At 32.8% G+C, this 14,344-nt stretch overlaps 1 protein-coding gene across 4 annotated transcripts in view; it reads left to right on the top strand.

The window, feature by feature from the left end:
* Positions 1-3,650: 3,650 nt before the first annotated feature.
* The window catches only part of LOC106473899 (zinc finger protein 585A-like), a 24,749-nt gene continuing 14,055 nt past the window's right edge, over positions 3,651-14,344 (top strand). The window contains exons 1-6 of one of the 4 annotated variants that reach the window (XM_022402293.1): positions 3,651-3,969; positions 4,189-4,256; positions 4,987-5,122; positions 7,050-7,150; positions 7,634-7,814; positions 12,659-12,759. In XM_022402293.1, coding sequence (XP_022258001.1) covers positions 5,005-5,122; positions 7,050-7,150; positions 7,634-7,814; positions 12,659-12,759 — 501 coding nt within the window. In that variant the 5' untranslated portion in view covers positions 3,651-3,969; positions 4,189-4,256; positions 4,987-5,004. The other 3 variants (XM_022402292.1, XM_022402290.1, XM_022402291.1) reach the window with 3 other exon arrangements.

Here is a 14,344-nt window from a genome sequence, read left to right as displayed (position 1 = left end):
GGGACAGGAATTGGCAAAGTTTTGTAATAGCCGCCAAGATGACTGGGATGTCTTACTCCCTCCACTGTTGATGGCCTATAAGATAGCAGAGCATGAAACCACTGGATACACTCCAGCAAAGTTGATGTTTGGTCGGAAACTTCAGTTGCCAGTGGATCTGTTAACAGGACGCCCACCTTATGAAGAGTTGCCTGAAAATGTGTCAGAATTCGTGAAAGTGTTATCGGAAAGGATGGATAATATTCACCATCAAGTGCATTCAAACTTCAAAACGTCTGGTGATTCGATGAAGTTATGTTATGATAAGAGATCTACTGAAGTCAGCTTTTAACCCTGTAGACTTCTGACTGATTTTGGGTTCCGTATATGAGTTCTAGAGCCGCTACCAGTGCTCTATAGTTGTGCCTATCATCTGCTGACAACTGTCCAAGTATTTCCAGTGGTTGCCCCTTCAAGCTCGTTGCCAGATATACTGCTTTCTGCTCCTTTGTCCATTTGTTCATCTCTGACAGTAGCTCAAATTGTGCTCTATACGCTTCCCACAGTGCTCTCCCATCGTATTCCTGTGGTTTCCTTCGTAGTGGATCACTCCTAGTACTGACATTCATATCTGGGATGTGACTTCTAACAGGACTGAAGATGTCTGTATTAGGGTTTAGCTGCAGGCTCTGGAAGGGGCTTGTCATTGTCTGGGGCTGGTTAAGTCGATGGCTAATGCATCCTCCTTGTGTGAAAGACAATAAACCATCCTTTAATGTACCTAATTCGCTTTTAAATTGACTAATGTTTTCCATTTGTACTTCTTGTTTCCTTTCTTGTTCCAGTTGCCACTGTTTTAGTCTCTCTTCTTGTTTCTTTTCTCGTTCTTCTTGTTTATTTTTTTCTCCTCTAACAACTGCTGTAATTTCTCTTCTTGTTCATTTTCTTTCTCCTCCAACAACTGCTGTAGTCTCTCTTCTTGTTTCTTTTCTTTTTCCTCCAACAACAGCTGTAATCTATCTTGTTCATTTTGCTGTTCGAGCTGCCATTGTTGGAGAGATTACAACAGTTGTTGGAGGAAAAAGAAAAGAAACGAGAAGAGAAATTACAGCAGTTGTTGGAGGAAAAAGAAAATAAACAAAAAGAACGAGAAAATAAACAAGAAAAGAAACAAGAAGAGAGACAACAGCAGTTGCAAGAAAACCTGCAACAGTGGCAGCTCGAACAACAAAATAAACAAGAAGAGAGATTACAGCATTTGTTAGAGGGAAAAGAAAAGAAACAAGAAGAACGAGAAAAGAAACAAGAAGAAAGATTACAGCAGTGGCAAGAAAACCTTCTATGTTTTTAATGTGCATCAGTCAGTTCGCCTTAAGAAGTCTCAACAGAAGAAATTGAACGCCGAAGCCTGGCAAACTATAGTACAACAGTAGAGTTAAAACCTTACTCAATAAATGTAAAACTTTTTTGTTACGCCTCCGGTCGTTAGTTAATTTTCCGTAAAAATTCTTTCCGAAGAAACTTTAGCGATACAAGTCCTTTCTTAAATAAAACTGATTTATTCTTTCTGAATACAACTTTGCAATACACTTAATTTCCACAGTCGCGCTATAACAAAAGCTATAATTTACAACGAACGTCTCACGTGCTCGACTCATCAATACGTCTCTCTGTCCGCAGTTCAATTACACATTACATAACATTGTTGCCGTCAGTTTTTACCGGTTTATATATTCAAGACTACCGCATATCTAGTAGGCTCTCGAGATTTCAGGAAGGGACAGAATCCTTCTAGAAGTTCCTGACGTGTTACTAGCGTCATGTGACTTCCGCTGTCGTAACATGGACGTTTAACAACAAGAAGAGAACTGTGTAGTTTTTAAGATACAACTATAATCTCCATAGTGTAAATAATTTTGTACATACGTTTTACTTGTTTCGAATACATATATTATTTTAAAAACAAGTGGAGTACATCCTGCTCGCGTATTGTCGAATTTATCACCAACAAGTCACAAACATTTACTGTAAAAGATTCCTTAACCCAACACATTCATATATTTACATTACTATATATACTATTAAAATGTAAGTTCCCGACAAGGTGTTTAATTGATTTGTGAAACATGATAGATTGTATATTATTGTCATTTTCGATCATTAAGATAACTCAAGAAAATATGTACTCCTGTTGTCATTCGAATGATTCAGGGTGGATGGGATGTTGGGGGTCTATGGAACTGAGAAATTTGATTAAAGAAACAAAGCCATAGTTCCACAGACGAAACACATCATCAGTATATCTAAGCCAGAGATCAGAGCCAGTGTTGATATCTTGATGCCATTTGTCAAATGCCGTTGTTTCAAAAACATACGTAAATATTACAGCATACATTACAGCTACTCAATTACCCATTGTGACATCACTTAGTTGAAGATATAGTTTATTGTCAAAACGAGAATATCAGTTACGAAGAATAAAATGTAAGATTTATCTGATAGTGTCTACTGTTAATCCCTACCTCTCCAAATTGTTTGTGTGCTTTGACATGAAGTCACACATGCATTATTGCTATCTTCTGTCTGTATATATGGTAGAGAGCTACAATGTCCAATGTAAAAAATATTGTTGTGTTCATGAGATACATCCTTAATTTGAAACAGCAGGTCTTGTAAGTTTTCCAAGTGTGCTGGAACACAATTTAGTAAGGACACTAAAATAGTATTGTTACGTCTCCGTTTGTTAATTGATTTTTCCGTAACTTCGTTCCAACGAAACTTTAACGACACAAGTCTTTACTTAATAAAACTGGTTTATTCTTTCCGAATATAACTTAACCGATACACTCAACTTCAACAATCGCGCTAAACAAACGCTATAGCAACGAACGTCAATAATACTCTGACCGCAGATCAATTACTCACTATCTACCCAGACACGTTACATTCCCCTCTTATATATATCCGCCTACCCTATATCTAGTAAGAAATCCTGTACTTTGGCGAATGTTCTAGAATTCAAGAAAGGAGAGAGCGTGAGAATCACATGATCTCGATGACGCAACAGTATGCTTTAGCCAAGACAGAGTTTCAGTGGCACTGCCATATGTCGAAACTATGGATCGTTGTGTCATATCCGGTTTATGTTATTTTGGTAACCCATATAATTTTGTAATGTGGCTAATAGAGGGTTTAAATTCATCTAGAAGTTTCTTAGTGAGGTTAGTTGCTTTTGTAAGCTCAGAAATAGTCTCTTTTGCTTTCTTCTCAATTTTTTCAGTGGGGTCACTATTAAGTATATGAAATATATTCTTATCTTTTAGGGGATTAATTATTTTTTGTTAGTAAATATTTCTGCTCATAACTACAAACCCTTCTAATTTGTCAAATTCTTTGATGATGATGTCATTATTTTAAAGTTTTTTAATGGCTAGTTTTTCTTAGGGATGTAAATTATGTTTATTGTTTATTTTCTATGCAAGGTGTGTTGAAAATATAGGAGAACTGACATTTTTTGTTAGCCACTACTAGTATGAAATAGCTAATAATTAGTGTAATCACTGAAGTACTAGTAGAAGATCTAGGGGTGAAGCTCACACGCCCTAATTTTTTATATTTAAAATGTTATATTACGTAAAGGAGTCTTAAGTTGAGAAAGTAGTTAAAGAAATCTAGATTTTTTTGTTTGCCATTAAAACCAAGTTGCACTGGAGCACATCATTTTCTTGAAAGTGTTCTGCAGTAACTGCATTATATTCCATTGCCACCACTTCTCGTCATTACAGACCATGGTTCCTAACCTAGTTTTTTATTAGGTCTAGTCCTAGAAGCGCGCGTACTGCAGAACTACGATTTGCTGATTCTACGTTTTTTAAGGGCAAGTGGATAGGGCCTATGACTACCCCGAACAAACCGTATTTTGTGGCCAAGGAAATGCTAAAAATCACTCTTTTAGGCCTGTTGGTCCTAGTCTGTAATGAACTCGTGAAGGTAAGACCAACTAAAAAAAAAAAAAAGAAACGCCGGGGGCGGGGTTAAAAAAGTCTACGTTCAAACTTATTAATACTAGTAATAAGCCTAAATCGCTGTTTACAACAACAAAGTATGCCTACCAGTTCAGCAACTTATAATGTTAAGGCTTAACATATTCATTCAAACTCGAAAGTGCTTTATCTTGCTTCTAATGAAAGTAATTTTTGTTTGTTTCAGCGCAAAACTACACAGTGGGCTGTCTGCAATATTTCCAATATATGAAATCGAACCCCGAATTTAGCGCTGTAAGTCTAAAATTATTACTTACACAGGGGAGGGATAAATTTAAATTATGGTAAACTCAAATTAACAACCGTGCGGCAACAGACGATTTTCGGCTAGTACTATTACTACTAGATGACGTATGTTAATAAGCTGAACACACTCAAACGTTGTTCCTACAGATTGCTATAATTTATCTATTTTTCATAGTTTGAATTTAACCATTGTAAGATATATGAATGTATTCAACATGGATACTTTGAAAATATAAATCTCGGTAAGATCTCGAAATCGCGCCGAACAGAAAAACAAGATGGAGCAGACCGTTGAGCCCAAGAAGTCTTGTTTTAATCAAGCATGTGCAAAGATTTGAAATGATATACAAGCTTATGTGTAGAACTAGGACGAAATTCGTTCATTATTACAGATTTAATTGAAAATGCGTTAAAACAAAATGTCAAAGAAAGAATTTGTATTGCATTTCTTAAAAACTTTAGTTAAAAGATGTAAAAACGGCTCATATATTGTAAATGTACATTAAATTGAATGTTTTATTTTAATTTTAATTATTTCAGACATGTAAGTTTCATTGTAACAATAACAAAATATAATGGCTGAGGCATAATGAAATCGGAATATTGGGGATTTTATATATTGTCTGTTTGGAAATCCTGATGTTTTAATACACCTGTTTCATTGTGGTAGGAGTAATAATAGAATAGCAAGCTTCAAAAAGATATATATACTATATAGTGACACATCGGTGGAAATATGGAAATGTTGAAAAACGTGAATATGAAAATCGAACCCATTCCAAATGAGAAGAATGTTTTGTCTGAAGTCAAGTTTGTGAAAAATGAAAAAGGAAGAAGAAAAACGTCACCTTGTAGTAAGTTATACTTATAGTATAAAGTAACATGTAAATATTGTAGCTGTATTTATATATGCATGTTTTATTAACTTTAGTTTATATTTTGAAACTTTAAGTCTATGTGATATTTAATACTTTTTTGTGATGTAAGACTACCAAGAGCAACTTAACCAGAAGCTTAGGAGTGTCTTATCATTTGTTCTGCATGCATAGCTTTGTGAAACTTTGTAACATGACACTAATAATATGTACAAAAGATTTCCTTTATTGTGTTGATTGACATTAGTTGTATTGTAACATAAAATTTAAGGATACAGAGGAACCAGTTGGTCCATCTAGGCTGTCCCACCCACTAAACTAAACTTTAATATAAAACTGAACAATTATAACCTGCCCTTATCATTCAAATATTTATCATGCTTTCCCTTAATAAACTCCCTTAAATTTATTACATCTGCCACATCTGAAGGCAACCCATTTCAAAGGCAACAACCCTGTCAGAAAAATAAAACTCTTAGTTTAAAATGACTCCTACCCTTCTAAAAGTTATATCTGGCCCCCTAGTTCTGCCATTCTCACCATAAAGATGACCCTTCAACACTGTCAATTTCACTAACAATCTTAAACATCTCAATCAGGTTCCCTCTAACTCAACTTTTTTCAAGAGAAAACAGTTTAGGAAATTTTAACCTGTCCTGGTCTGACAACCTTTCCATCCTAGTAGCCATCCTCTGAATCCTTTCAAACAACTCAATATCATTACTAAGGTAAGTAGCCCAAGAATGAACACAGTACTCTCAAACGTGACCTAGCCAGTGAGCTATACAATGAAATTATAACCTATTTGTAATCGTTATTTCTGTAGATACAAACTAAAATCCTATTTCCCCCTGCTGCTGTCAACAGCACAATGCTTTGATGGCTTAAAAACTTTAGTTTTTAAGTTTTGTGCAAAGACAGTCATGTTGATCAGTTATGATGAGTTGTACTGCAATGACTGTTTATGTTTACAAATTTTTCAACTCTTCCAGTACATTCAGCTACAATTCTTCTGAAAATTATCTCAGTATATATTACCTGATGGTGCTATTACTGGAGAAACCATCACTATGATATACAAAATATTAGTGAAATGTACAATTTCCTGTTTTCTTGAAATGTGTAATACATGGAAGAATTGCCTGGGTTATAGCCCTCATAAGTTATCTTCAATCAAAGGCCAATGGTCTTAGCTTAAATTTTGATTTCAATTTTTTTAAAGATAATTAAGTTCAAATCAATTAAGTACAATTTACGTACTTGTATTTAAATTGCAGTTATATACTACTGCATATATCTCTTACCTACACACCCCTCTCTACAAAAATATAATTAAATATATCCAAGTGTTGACTCACTGAAATCTCACCCAGCCAATAATTTACATCTTTTGCTACTATGTGCAACAGTGCAAATACTATTCATAACCATTTTTTAGTCTATTTTAATATATACAAAGGTTGGTATATCTGTACAATACTAAGAACCCAGGAATGAAAGCAAAGGAGTAAAGGCTATACCAAGTTCTGATGAGGCTTGTTGATAATACCAAGCTCTTCAGGCCATCTTCAGTATGACAGATGTAATAGTTATGTAGATGCTACATATATAAATTTTCATGGAAAACAACTGTTAGGATGTGAATCAGATTAAGCAAGTGAATTATAATTATTATCAATTTTATATAAGTAATTTACAAATCAGGTTTGTATGGTATGAATTAATAGCACAACATTATTAATTTGTTTAACACTGATTGTTTATTTTATATTATTATTTTCTGTATTTAATTATTATTGTATAAAGAAAATGTTTCATTTCACATTGACAACTTGTTATAATCTAGTGATACATAGAAGTCATGTTCATATGTTTTGTTACAAAAATATTTAATTTACACCTCTAGTGACAAGAGAAGCTGCTCTCCCAGAAGAAGGATCTTCATTTACAATCTTTGATTTCAAATTAAAAAAAGAAAAGTTTGATGAAGTATCTAAGGAACTTGAGGTAGTCTGTAGATTAAAAACTTTTTATAATTCTCTTAATAGGGCAAAATAGGTAGATATTTTATATACCATTTGTGTAGTATTGAAGCTGTATATCTCGATAGATTTCATAAGCTTACAGTTTAGGTTTTTGAATAAGCAACAGTAAAAATAAAAATCTCTACAGCTGTGAAAGTTTGTAAACTTTCTACTCTATTTAATCTGATTGTGGACAATATTGTTTTTTCATCCCACTTCATTTCATTTTTGACATAAATACTTTAGATGCTTTACTGGATGAATCATAATACATTTGTGTCTTGCTAATTTCAAACTATGTGTACTTAAAATGTATATTACTTATTTTTGAAGTATTGTAATAAATTTTACCTTTAATAAAAAGTAATGTTATCATGTCAAATACATTTACCAGTACACTATTTACTGATATTTCTGTGTTCTTTATCTATAGCATTAGATAATAGTGATCTTTCCTCTGTTTTAGAAAACATTTATCAAAACTGAGCAAATTGGTGATTCAACAAGGAATGGCATTATTTCCAAGTTCTGTGAGAATGTTGATGAAGTTCTTGATTGTTCACAACATGATGTTATTAGTTTAAAAAAGGAAAATGAACCAAAAGAAGAAGTCCATCAAGTTAATTCTGGGTTAAAAGTCTTATCAGGTAAATATAACTAAGCACTAAACACTAGATACTAGTTAGTATCTTTTTTTTTTGGTAAAACTTTTTATTTTATCTGTTATTTTCTCTACCCTAACACTGTACAGGCTCAGTCTATTTGACAAACCTTGTAAAATTTAAAAAAGATTTGAAATAAGTCTAAATTGCTCTTTTTTTTCTTCTAGAATGTCTGCAGATTAAAATCTCTTTATGCTGGTTGTAGATTATGTAATAGCAAATGTAATAGAGATTTATTGACATTTTTTGGAAGATGGCATGTGATAAGAGGGTTTAATATATGGATTTGACTTGATTTATATCAGTAAAGCAATGTGATTGGAGACTAAAATTAGATTATGTTCAAGGAATATCTATACTATAATGTTATAATTCATATTATAATTCAGAAGCTCAAATAAGAGTGGAAATAGTATCTAAAATGGGCAGTTCAGAATGAACAAGTGTCACAAGGTACAGAGAAGTAAAGATTGACATTTATTAGAATTTTTCCTTTTGAAATTCAGAAATCATAACTCAAATTAAAATTTGATTTATTAACAAAGTTTTTATGCCAAGTTTATTGACATACATTGATAGTAAAGTAGTTTAATTAAAGTTTGAATGTAAAAGGTCATGATATGTACACTTTGAACCAGCTCTTAATATTTTTTTGAGGATATAAATTGTTATTTGGACAATGCAAGATGTGTAAAATTGGTGGACTTAGATTTTCAAAAGACTTTTGATAAGGTGCCACACATAAGATTAACTGAGAAAATCACACTGATAGAGGTTGGATTACAAGATGGTAAGAGAAACCAAAAAATATTATTAATAGGAGTCCAACTAAATTAGATCATTTTTAATAGTGGTGAGTATCAGGGATCATTACTTAGGCTTTTGTTGTTTTTTATATATAGGACATAATTAATAAATTTTTAAAGTTTACAGATGACAATAAATTCATGGGTATTTGTAGCTGTAATAAACCTTTAAAGCCTGTCATTTGGTATGATGCCTTCTTTGACCTTTTAATAAATATTAATAACTTATGTCACCAAATCTGAAACACATTTCAAACACTTAACATGATACTTATGATACCTTTTGAAATACGAATTTGATTTTTCTTCAACATACGATTTATAATACAATCAAAACCACTATCTAACATAGCTCTTTGCTACATCATTACACATGCTCGCATGTGACTAAACTGATAGGCAGGTTTGGTACACATAGCATATAGGCCTAATGACATTGTATGCTAGGCCACTTTTTTAGAAGAAATGGTGCAATAAAAAATTGTTTAAAGTATTAAATCTATCATCTAGTCTCTGTCTCACTTATAATACAATCAAAACCACTATCTAACATAGCTCTTTACTACATCATTACACATGCTCGCATAGGACTAAACTGATAGGTAGGTTTGGTACACATAGCATATAGGCCTAATGACATTGTATGCTAGGCCACTTTTTTAGAAGAAATGGTGCAATAAAAAATTGTTTAAAGTATTAAATCTAACATCTAGTATCTGTCTCACTCCATTTAATGATTAAAACTTACCTGTGGCTCCATTTCACTAACTTAGGTAACATGTTCAAAAATACTAAATGTCTTTTACTTTTGACAAAACTAGGGTCCTTGTAAACAGAAAATTAATTGCTGAGACAGTTGGTTCAGTGAAACAAATAAACTTGCAGGGAAACTCACTAAGTTAATTTATCACCTTTCTATGGCTTATGAATAACAGAATATCATACATAAATGAAAGTAGTTGCTAGCATTGATTGCTGGCCTCAAGTTACAAAACTAGAGTCCTTGTAAACAGAAAATTAATTGCTGAGACAGTTGATTCGGTGAAACAAATAAACTTGCAGGGAAACTCACTAAGTTAATTTATCACCTTTCTGTGGCTTATGAATAACAGAATATCATACATAAATGAAAGTAGTTGCTCGCAGGATCCCCTCTACAGTTTGCGTGTTCACTGCCGAGTTGTATGCTATTTCTCTTTCCCTGGATCATGTAGAAGCTATGTAGTACAGTAATTGTACTATTTACACTGATTCTCTTAGCTCTCTCTACTGGCCCTGGAATTACTTAACGTTAGTTCTCACCCTGTTCTCGTCGATATTCAATACCAACTGGCCCACTTTTCTTTATCTTCTGTTTCCATCCATCATCATTGGTGACACTGTCCGACTAGATTGTATTTTTAATTTTTTACTCAATATTGGTGTTTTTAATTGTATATAAGTCTTTTATCCAAATTTTGGACATATTTCGGTTTTAACTAGCTGTATTTTTATATTTTACTTTAATTTACTTTCACTTTTTACCGGTTGTTTGGCGCAGATAGCCTCATTGCTTTGCACCATCAAGCACCAAACAAACAACCTGAGGCACTTCATGGTGCTCCAGGGAAGGATGTTTTGGAGAGGTTTGTTCTCTTCTGTTCACTACATTGATCTATGCTACTTCTGTTGCTGTATCTCTCTTTGCGTGGTTCATCTGCTGTTGGGATAGGATGCTCTCCTACTGTACGTCTCCCTCACACTTATGTCTGTGAGCTTTGTTGGACTTCATTTCATTGCCTAGATTCTTACATGGTGTTCCTGACTCACTGGAGGCTCAGACTTTTGCAGCTGGACATCAGTTCTCATTTTTCTACTCTGGTTTCTCTTTTCACCTTCCCAACCTTTTTCTACTTCCTGTTTTCCCACAGCTCGATGTCAAGGTTATTGCTCATCTTGTCCGTGACTACCCTGTTATCAGATCTAACCCTGTGGAGGCTCATTCATCCTTCTTTGCCAGCATTTGGTCTCCATTTTTGCATGATGGATGGGTTATTCAGGTTCTCACATGCAGCTTATCTCATCATTTCTCCTCCTTCCATTCACCTTTATCTTCGGTGTCTTGAGGATGTGGTTTCAGATCTCTTGGCTGAGAATGCGTTTGAGAGCGTATTTACCCCTCCACCTGATTGTTACTCATATCTTTTTGTGGTCCCCAAGAACACTGGTAATGGCATCTTGTTATCAACTTGTCATATCTTTTAACAAAATTTGAGATTCACTGCTTTATTATATTAACAATCCATTTATTATTCTTCATCATACTCGTTTAAAATTATTTGTTTATTGTAGTCTTAACTTAAATCTGACCATGCAAGTTCTCTTTATACCATTCACAGTCAAATGAAAACCCTGAACATTGTGAAATTAATCATCTTAGCTATGGCATGAATGTTTCTTAATTTTTATTTAAAAACATTTTTTGCAAGTAAACAATAGGAAAATTGTTAGCATTTTAAATTATAGAAACCTATTTTCATGAAGTGATTTTAGTGTTAAGTTCTATGAATTATTCGTTTCTGTGATTTACAAAAACAATTTTAGTTACAATTTTTAGTTACATGTAAGTGATGTTTGAAATATAATAAAAATTATTTTTAAAGTATTTAAATACTATAAATGGATTAAAAACACTTGTGGATACTTGTGTCAACATCAGATAGTTTTTGTTATATCTAATAGATAATGATAATAGTAGTTTATTTCACTTTACAGCAGCTAATGAACAGTATTATTTTAATTAACTTGTATTATGTAAGTCTTCTAAAATGCTTTTGTGGCAAACGTACAGTTATAATAGATTGATACAATTTAACACATTTAATTTGAATCATGTAAATAAAATCCAATGTGCAAAACTTAATGTATACATTTTATATGTGTATACTTTTGATGTTACTGAAAAGTTTTGATAAACAAATAGAAAGATGTCAAACAAGAAAACAAAAGGATAAAAACAAACATAGATGAATTTGTTCCATTCTTTATGTTAATATAAATCTGTTTCACTTTTGTAATTAAAGATTTGGATTTAATTCAGAAGCACTTATAACATTGCTGTTATTTCTGTTAAAAGAAGGTACATATAAATGACATTTTTTAAATTAGTAATCTTACAAATATATTGTCCTCGACATTCAGTAACTTAATTGTTGTTTAATTGCAAACTTTTATTTTGGTATATTGCTGTATTAATAGTAATCTTTAATTGCTAAATTTATCTTGAATAAAAAAAAATTCAGTGCAACTAGGATTTAATTTCAAAATTTTAATTTTAATTGGTGTTGCTTTAGGAATGGTAAGTTATGCAGGGTTTCCATAAATTATTGAACCATTTTATTACTTATAGTGCAGATTGACAATAATAAGAGAAATGACTGTTATGGAGGCTAACACCTCAGGTTTGTCCATGGCCAATGAATAGGTTATGTATTCCTTGAAATGGCCATTGTTCATGATTCAAGGGGCTTTCAAGTAATAATTATCACAGTTGTGTTGGTTATTTAGACATGCAGTGTTGCCATATCTGGCAACTTCATGTTATAGACAATGTCCTTCACACTTTTATATTTATAACAGTGAAAAAATACATCAGTTTCCTATATACTGTAAATCACAACTGCTTATCTGTATGGTTCCTAATCTATTCAGTTAAGAAAGAGGTTCAGTGATATATATAATCTCTTTATCACATTATGAATACTATATATGTAAATAATATTATTATCATAATTAATTTATAAGTAAGTTAAATGTCTAAAAGTATACATGAAGAGTATGTCAAGATTCTTCTTAATCATTTCTCAACCCGCTTTATTATGATTAAATACTGGTATATCAGTATTATAATTAAGGAGAAAAAGTGGAACTAGGCTAGTATAATAAAAAATGCCATTTCATAGTGATAATTTATTACAGTGTAGTGACACACAGAAGTTATGCTCAGATTTGTGGTGATAATAATATTTATTTTTACTCCTCTAGTGACAAGAGAAGCTGTTTCCCCAAAAAAAGAATCTTCATTTACAGTCTTTGATTTTAGAATAAAAAATGAGAAGTGTGATGAAGCACCAAAGGAAAATGAGGTAAAGTGTACATTAAAAACTTGTATAATTCTCTTAATTTGGTAAATTAGATATTTCTGTAGAATATTTATTCAGTGTGATATATAAACATACTATGTGTTTTCTACCTCCTTGTATTAATATGTATCAAAATGTGTTATATGTGCAATTATATGGAATTTTTGCTTAACACTTTCATCATGAAGATTCTTTTAATCAGGCTACCTATCATTTTGTGCCATTTATTTAGAGTAGTACCTTTTGTCTTTCTATGGTAAAGATAGCTGCAAGTTTGTGTGTAGTATATAGAGTTGGACAGTTATCTTTTGTACTGACATTTGGGTGATCTGTTGAGATTATGAACTCTCTTATGTTTCACTGGGAATGACCAGTCATGCTAGTCATTTCGGGTTAATCAGAAGTTAACGAGTTGAGCAAGTAATGTGAGATTTACTAATTCTGGAACACAATCTAAACAGAGTCAGTCTGTAACAAGATCTCAAAAATAGTAAGTTAGAGATAACTTCAAACCTAACTATTTTTGAATAAAGATTGTTTATTGTGATTGTAGATTTGTCTTCAGTCTCACTTTATTTTTCCCACACTCAGTTAGTCAGAGAATGCAAAATAGTTTTACAGTAAATGTCTTGATTAATCTCCTGGGACTTATGTTGTTGCTCTTAGGATTAATCAATGCTATCTGAAAATACCACAGAGTAGTGAGGAAGAAGAAAATTTTGGTCCAGAATTCTTTTATGTTTTGTCTTATGTGTGTATTACCCTTTACTTAAGTTTTTGAATATTTCAGTTTAAATAAAATTTCAGGTGAGGAAAATGGCATTTTTCACAGCTTGAAGGAGTTACAACCAAAAGAAAGGGAAATGGTTTAACAAGAGAACAGTTGGGTTTAGGAAAATCCACTACTGGGTGCATGATTTTTACCAATTCTGTGAAGATCCATGACTTTTTTTCTTGCTGTAGCTGATGATTTGGAAAGGGGAAATACTGATAACTTGCATACCCAAATCAATTGATTGAGTTCTTCCCCTGAGGACTGACCTTAGTGCAAGAGAGGCACACATGACAGAGAGTCATTACAGTGGTGTGGTACTTACCAAGTGTGAGACTGAATTAGTTGGACTATATAGGACTTCTAGACCTTTGCCAATCAGATTAAACTCACCCCAGTTCTAGTCAAAGCTACTAGAAAGTAGTTGAGAAAGACTGGAAGTGCAATTGGTAGATTGATGTCTGCTATCTCACCAGTAAGTGAGATGGTGGACACCTAATGGTGAGGAATGTGATTCGTGGGCAGTAAAGAGCCTCTCCAAGCCAGGAGTTATTCTGCCAGGGTGGTCGTGGATTATGGGTAAACCTATGGTTATATTAGACCAAGGGACAAGATGTCAAGAGCAACTCATCCTGCTGCCATGGATCATAAACTGACTACTCGTCAAAGGATTGGGATCCCTAAGGGTGCTTACCATGCAGAAAATTGATACTAATTCTGATTTATGTCTCAATTCTCAAACAATTATACCTATGATTGTTTGAGAATTGAGACATAAATCAGAATTAGTATCAATTTTCTGCATGGTAAGCACCC

This window comes from Limulus polyphemus, unplaced genomic scaffold (genome assembly GCF_000517525.1).
Source record: "Limulus polyphemus unplaced genomic scaffold, Limulus_polyphemus-2.1.2 Scaffold6601, whole genome shotgun sequence".
In the NCBI taxonomy this organism is placed as follows: Eukaryota; Metazoa; Arthropoda; class Merostomata; order Xiphosura; family Limulidae; genus Limulus; species Limulus polyphemus.
The sequence above is the reverse complement of the archived record's forward strand: the minus strand, read 5'-3'. Positions and strand labels throughout refer to the sequence as shown.